This window comes from Haliaeetus leucocephalus, unplaced genomic scaffold (assembly GCF_000737465.1).
Source record: "Haliaeetus leucocephalus isolate CR32 unplaced genomic scaffold, Haliaeetus_leucocephalus-4.0 Scaffold150, whole genome shotgun sequence".
Taxonomy (NCBI): domain Eukaryota; kingdom Metazoa; phylum Chordata; class Aves; order Accipitriformes; family Accipitridae; genus Haliaeetus; species Haliaeetus leucocephalus.
The window spans coordinates 1,666,502-1,672,501 of NW_010972586.1; the positions used below are offsets into that span (position 1 = coordinate 1,666,502).

General features: G+C 39.3%; 1 protein-coding gene across 1 annotated transcript in view; it reads right to left on the reverse strand.

Moving 5' to 3' along the window:
- Positions 1-6,000, reverse strand: part of SNX24 (sorting nexin 24) — an 87,775-nt gene that overhangs the window by 37,391 nt on the left and 44,384 nt on the right. The window contains exon 4 of the mRNA XM_010561699.1: positions 1,516-1,620. Coding sequence (XP_010560001.1) covers positions 1,516-1,620 — 105 coding nt within the window. The remainder of the gene's footprint in view (positions 1-1,515; positions 1,621-6,000) is intronic.

Here is a 6,000-nt window from a genome sequence, read left to right on the forward strand (position 1 = left end):
AACCTCATAAAAGAAATTGGTACATGTGCCTTGTTAGTGATATCCTCCAAAAGACAGCTGTATGAAAATCAGAAAAAAATAAAAAATTCACAGCAAATGGCTGTAAGAGAAAAACATATTGATGATGGAGCAAGCTGTGCTGACCGCCATCAAAACCAAAGTCTCTCCAACAGCAATATTTTTTCACCCACACAATAAATGTAATTTTTAGATGACAAAGATGCTATAACTATCACAGAGCAAGAAGGAAAAAAGGATTGTTTTTTTTAATTTAACATCATCAACTAAATATTTAAAAACAGAAAATAAACTATGTTGCCTGAAACGCTCCTTATGTCTCAGAACAAAATCCAAGCTGTGTTTTCCTCCTCATTTCCAAATTTCTTTTAAAAAGCTTAATGTCAGAAGTAATACTGTCTTGTGTCACACTATAACTTTGTTCTCCTCCCTAAGCAGTTTTCTTTTACAAATCTTCCTGAGAATCAGGGAGGTTCCTGAGCAGTGCAGGTTACCATCTTTTTTCTATGAATGCAGCTCACTGTCTGTCACTCTGCAGTTCATCATTCTTTCAGTTGTGCCACTGCAACTGTGGATGATGACATAAATCAGAGCTCTGAAATTTTTACTACTCTGATCTGAGTAAAAATAGAAGACTCTCACTCTTGTGTTTCTCTCAAAACAATTATTTTTTGACTCAGATCATTTCTATGATCCCCTTCAATAAAACAGCACTTGCTATTCAGTACAGCTGAAGGTGCAGTGAACTGGGAACATGTCTAGAGGACCACCTTAATCTGGCTTTGTCACCAGAGAAACAGCTGTGAAACTACACCACAGGGCATTTTTAAAGCAATCATGGTGAGAGTAGAAATTCCATTTATTAAAAAAGCCTTGGATTTATCACTGGTATATTTAGATGTCTACATGTCTGAGTCATTCCTGAAGACTCCTTTTACAGCCTGTAGCAAAATCAGAACCCAAATAGGTAGGATCTGGGACTTCAAATGCAAGTTTCCAAACCAACTGAGATGAATATGGGATGACAGGTGCATATTTCAACTAGATGAACAATTCAGATACAGGCATTTACAGTAGAGGTATATGAATTCGACGAGCTGATTCTTCCCTAGCCTGTCTAAATAGACGTTAATTAAATAAAGCCTCCTTGGATCTCTTCTGCAATACTTTTGATTTTTCCACAGGCACAACAACTGTGGAAAGAATAACATTATTTTCGCCATTTTAGGCACAGGGAAATGAGGTACTAGTATGTTCGCCAAAGTCAGTCAGCACCTTTTACCAGAATCAAGAAAAAATGCAAAACAGTCTGGATTTCTAGCTGCTAGTCTTGCTAAGTGAACAGAAATCATCACCGCTGGTAAGTATCCAGCTCATTTCCCACCTCTAAAATTGCCTATCAGTAAAACACCCCACTACATACCTTCAAATGCTTTGGATACTACCACTCTGAAAATGGATGCTGCTTTTACTTTCACAGTGCTAAGAGAGACTCACCTGCAAGTACAACTCCAAGCCTTGCCGTCGCTGCTCCAGGACCTTGGGGACCCAGTTTCTCACATGCTTTGAAGGGATCTCTGGAGTTCTTATGAACTTCTTGAGCTGCAAATGAAAAGAAATGCAGACAGAAACAAAGTATAATAGCATCCTTTTAAAGTAAACATGTTTATGTTAGAGATGAGGCAGTACAGGTAAAATAACCACGTATAAAGGACAACAACACAGCAATGAAGTTACTCACCATCAGCTCACGGAAGTAACAGCAGACTTCATACCTATAGGCTGCAGTTAAAAATCTCCACATCTAGCTGCCCTGGACAGTGAAGACCCTACTAACAATTTGTTGTGACTAACAGCCTTGAAACAAAACAGCAACAACTACATGAGAATACTTGAAATGAGCTCCCCGTTAGTCAACCTGGGATGATACCACACAACGTCACCGCAACGTACCCAGACACTACCTTGCTAAGTGCAGTGGCAAAACACCGTGATGATTTCTAACTCTAGATTTAGGCAACTATGAACAGGTGGGAGAAATACAGGGAGGAGAGCTAACCATTTCTCTGGAGAGTTGGCAATCAAGACAGAAAAATATCCATGTTCTCAAACTGCACCAAGATATTGACAGTTGTGTTTAATATCTTATACAGAGAAATAGCAAGATTGCCACTGAATGTATTTCCAAGACAGCTCCATAACTATTCCTCTGAAGATTCCCACAGGAAAGCTTTTATAAATATATACAGAAATGTGTATATGCATACACGACTGCATATACATAGACACAAGCACACAATCTGACAACACTAAGAATCCTCTTGCTGGAGCAACATTTTTTTTTCCAAAACCAAAAAAATATGACTGCTTTCCTCAAAACTACAGAGCAAAAATAATAACTGGAATAGACTCCATTGCAATTTAATAGAAGGTGACATTAGACATTCCTTCTGTTGGATATTGCCTCTGAGTAAATCCGAGGCAAGGAATGCAAGAAAAGAAACTCAAAATTGACTTTGACATGCATACCCATGGGAGACTGAGAATTTACATTTCATCTTTGAGCTTGCTGAGATGTCACTATAGGAAAAAGCAGTGCCAACATATCAACGTCTCTACAATCACAAGTAACGAAGCTGCAGCAAGGACACCTCAATTGCTCTGGAAACATTTTGCAACTTCCTTAATAGTGCTAAATTACAATTAAATGTGAAGTGAAAAAAATAAACCACCAAAACAAAACCCCAAACCCATCTACTTTTACTGACAGATCTTAAAGCCAGAATATGAAACCCCATTTTTTCCTCTAAATTGGTCGAGAATGTTGAAGAAGCGATGGTCACAGCTGCTGTGAACTATGACAGCACCTGCAGATGAGTAACAAATGAGGAGAATGCTCCAGATGAGGGGAGACAAATCTGAAACAATACAAGCATCCACCAAGGCCTAGCTGCTTACAAGATAAATACTCTGTGGCTGGTACCTCAGCTGATGAGTAGCAACCCTTTTGTGTTCTGTGGCCCTGTTATACAAAGCATCCAAAACCCAACTGTTTAAATGTGCAAGCATAGATGCTGTGTGTAGGTATAAAGCACATGCTATACAGATATACAAAGAATAAAGGATAAATCCACTTTCTTATGCTTACAATAATCCAATAATATATTGCAACAAATAATTATTACAATGCCAAAGAATATTAAGCAAATCTACGTATGTGTTAGCTATATTGCTTGAGACCTGTCCCTATACAAGAAATATTTATCTGAGGACAATTATTGTCTGTAATACCTTCCTGTCCATAACACTGACCTTTGACATACTGTAGTCTCTATTTCCTGCAAGACTAAAAGATGGCTCAAATTATCAAGTAAAGAATTATTTGTTCAAGTGTCATGTCAGTATGATTTAGAGTGTACACTAATTATTCTAAAATTATAAACAGCTTGCAAACAAGAGGTATAGAACTTAAGGGTTTTGCAGATTTCACTGCAGTAGTTGTAATGCTGTCACCTTCTAGCATTCTGGTGCTTAAAAATAACTACCAATATTTAAAAATGTAAAGGAAAAAAAGTATAAAAAGGAATTAGGGAATAAATATGAATAAATGGTTGTACTATGTTATACACATTGAATGAATTTAATTCTTTCTCAAAAACTCTCCATATGAGAATAATAAAACTTCTGTTCTGTAATGTGAATGGTGCATAGCCTGAAAGGTCTGGTTTGTCACTCATAAGCGGGGCAAAGTATAATGGCCTATGCAAACTATTTCAAAAAAGCCAACAGAGGTGGATGGTCTCTCTCAAGGGAATAATTTGTACTTCTGGTATAGCATGACAGTCTTGAAAAGATTGTAAACCTTTTCCACTGCAGCCAGATTGCACAGGAGGTGGGGGTTTACTTTTTTACACCACTGGAATGTAAGAAAGGTTGAACCCAGGAAGGAGACAAATCCAGCCATGTTCCTGCAAATGGCTTTGTTAAAAAAAAAAGAAAAAAAAAATCAAAATTAATCAAAACCTTGATTGGCATTCTGATGAATGAATAATGTCCTATACGGCAATGGAATCGTCCTTCCTCCATACAATGCCAGTAGAGCATGTTGTTCTCTGGTGAAAGGCACAATCTCCCTTTCAGCCTCTATTCCCGTTTTCTACCATGGTTGTTCTCTACAGAAGCTTTGTTTCTCCTGCTCACTACAGACAACTCCAGCACTAAGGGCACCTTGAATATGCATTAAGTCTAAAGATACCTTTCCAATTGCCATGTACTCACAGCAGTTTAGAGTGAAACTTACATTTTAAATTAAAGGGGAAGAGAGGAACAAAAAAATAAATACTCTATTGGCATGCTGAAAGCAAACTGGTATCTGGACCTGCGTATAAATAGTGTCACGGGATGTGAACAAATTGTTCACAAAGAACAATCCAGATACAAGTTCGAAATATTTTTCTCCAGTAAAAACTGTTCAAATACACACCCTACTTTTTTAAGGGCGTTGAGATTTTCTGCTCTAACACAAAACAGAGAGGACAATAAAGGGTGAAACTACATACTGTATTACCAGAGAATGCTTTCTTCAGGATTTCTGTAACACTGAAAGGTTCAGAGCACGAACAGAGTTCAACCATGTTTACTGAAATTTTACTACAACTTCAAAAAATAAGACTTAAGAAGTATATTGTTGCCAAAATATGCTGGGTGCTTTGCATCTGTACAGGGAACAAATAAGAAAAAGTCACTATCAAGTTTGCAGAGTAATATAAACAGACAGCAAGCAGATGAGGAGTAAGATGAAACAAGTTGAAGAGTGGTGCAAAGCATCTGGTTAGAATACCTGTTTTTCAGGTTTGTTTATTTTGCTGCTATTTCTGGAGAAAGAGTAAGGGACCATTGTTTATGTTTTTTCGGGTGTTCCAAGGAGAAATCGCTGCAATGGGAGTTACTGCAGAGGAAGCAGTGTACAAGGAGACAAATCTGAGAGTGAGACTGTAGTAATTTGTGACTTCTGTGTGGAGTAGCTGTGCAACTCCAGAAATTACAGTGAAATTAGACAACAATAAAGGGAAGAAGGAAAAGCAGAGGCATTCAATGCTTTTTTTTGCCTCAGTCTTTTATAATATTGATGGACCTTGGGCTGCCCAGTCCCCTGAGTCAGAGGACCACAAGTGTGGGAACAGTGACTTCCCATTCATGGACACTGAAATTGTAAGGGACCAGCTGTATCAGCTGAATGTTCACAAGTCCATGGAGCCCGATGGGATTCATCCCAGGGTACTGAAGGAGCTAGCAGATGTTACAGCACGATCCCGCGCTATCATCTACCAAGGTCTTGGGAGTCTGGGGAGGCCCCTGCTGACTGGAAGCTAGCCAGCGTTAGTCCAGTTTATAAGAAGGGCATGAGGGATGACACAGGAAACTGCAGACCTGGAAAAATTACGGAGAAGATCACACTGGATACTACTGAAAGGCATTTAAAGAACAATGCAATCATCAGGCACAGTCAACATGAGTTCGCAAAGGGGAAGTCCTGTATAACTAATTTGATATCCTTCTACAATAAGGTCACCCACCCACTGGATGAAGGGCAAGTGGTGGATGTAGTTTTTCTGGATTTTAGTATGGCTTTTGATGCTGTCCCTCACAGCATCCTTCTGGACAAGCTGTCCATGAGTGGGATGAGCAGGTACATGCTGTGCTGGGTGAAGAACGGGCTGGAGGGCAGAGCTCAAAGGGTTGTCATGAGTGGGGCTACATCTGGCTGGTGACTGGTCACCAGCAGTGCTCCTCAGGGCTCAATTCTAGGGCCAGTTCTGTCCAATACATTTGTCAATGACCTGGATGCAGCAGTTGAATGCACCATTAGCAAGTTTGCTGATGATAACAAACTGGGAGGTGCTGTTGATTCTCTGAGGGACAAGAGGCCTTGCAGAGGGATCTAGACAGATTGGAGCATTGGACAATCATCATTGGCATGAA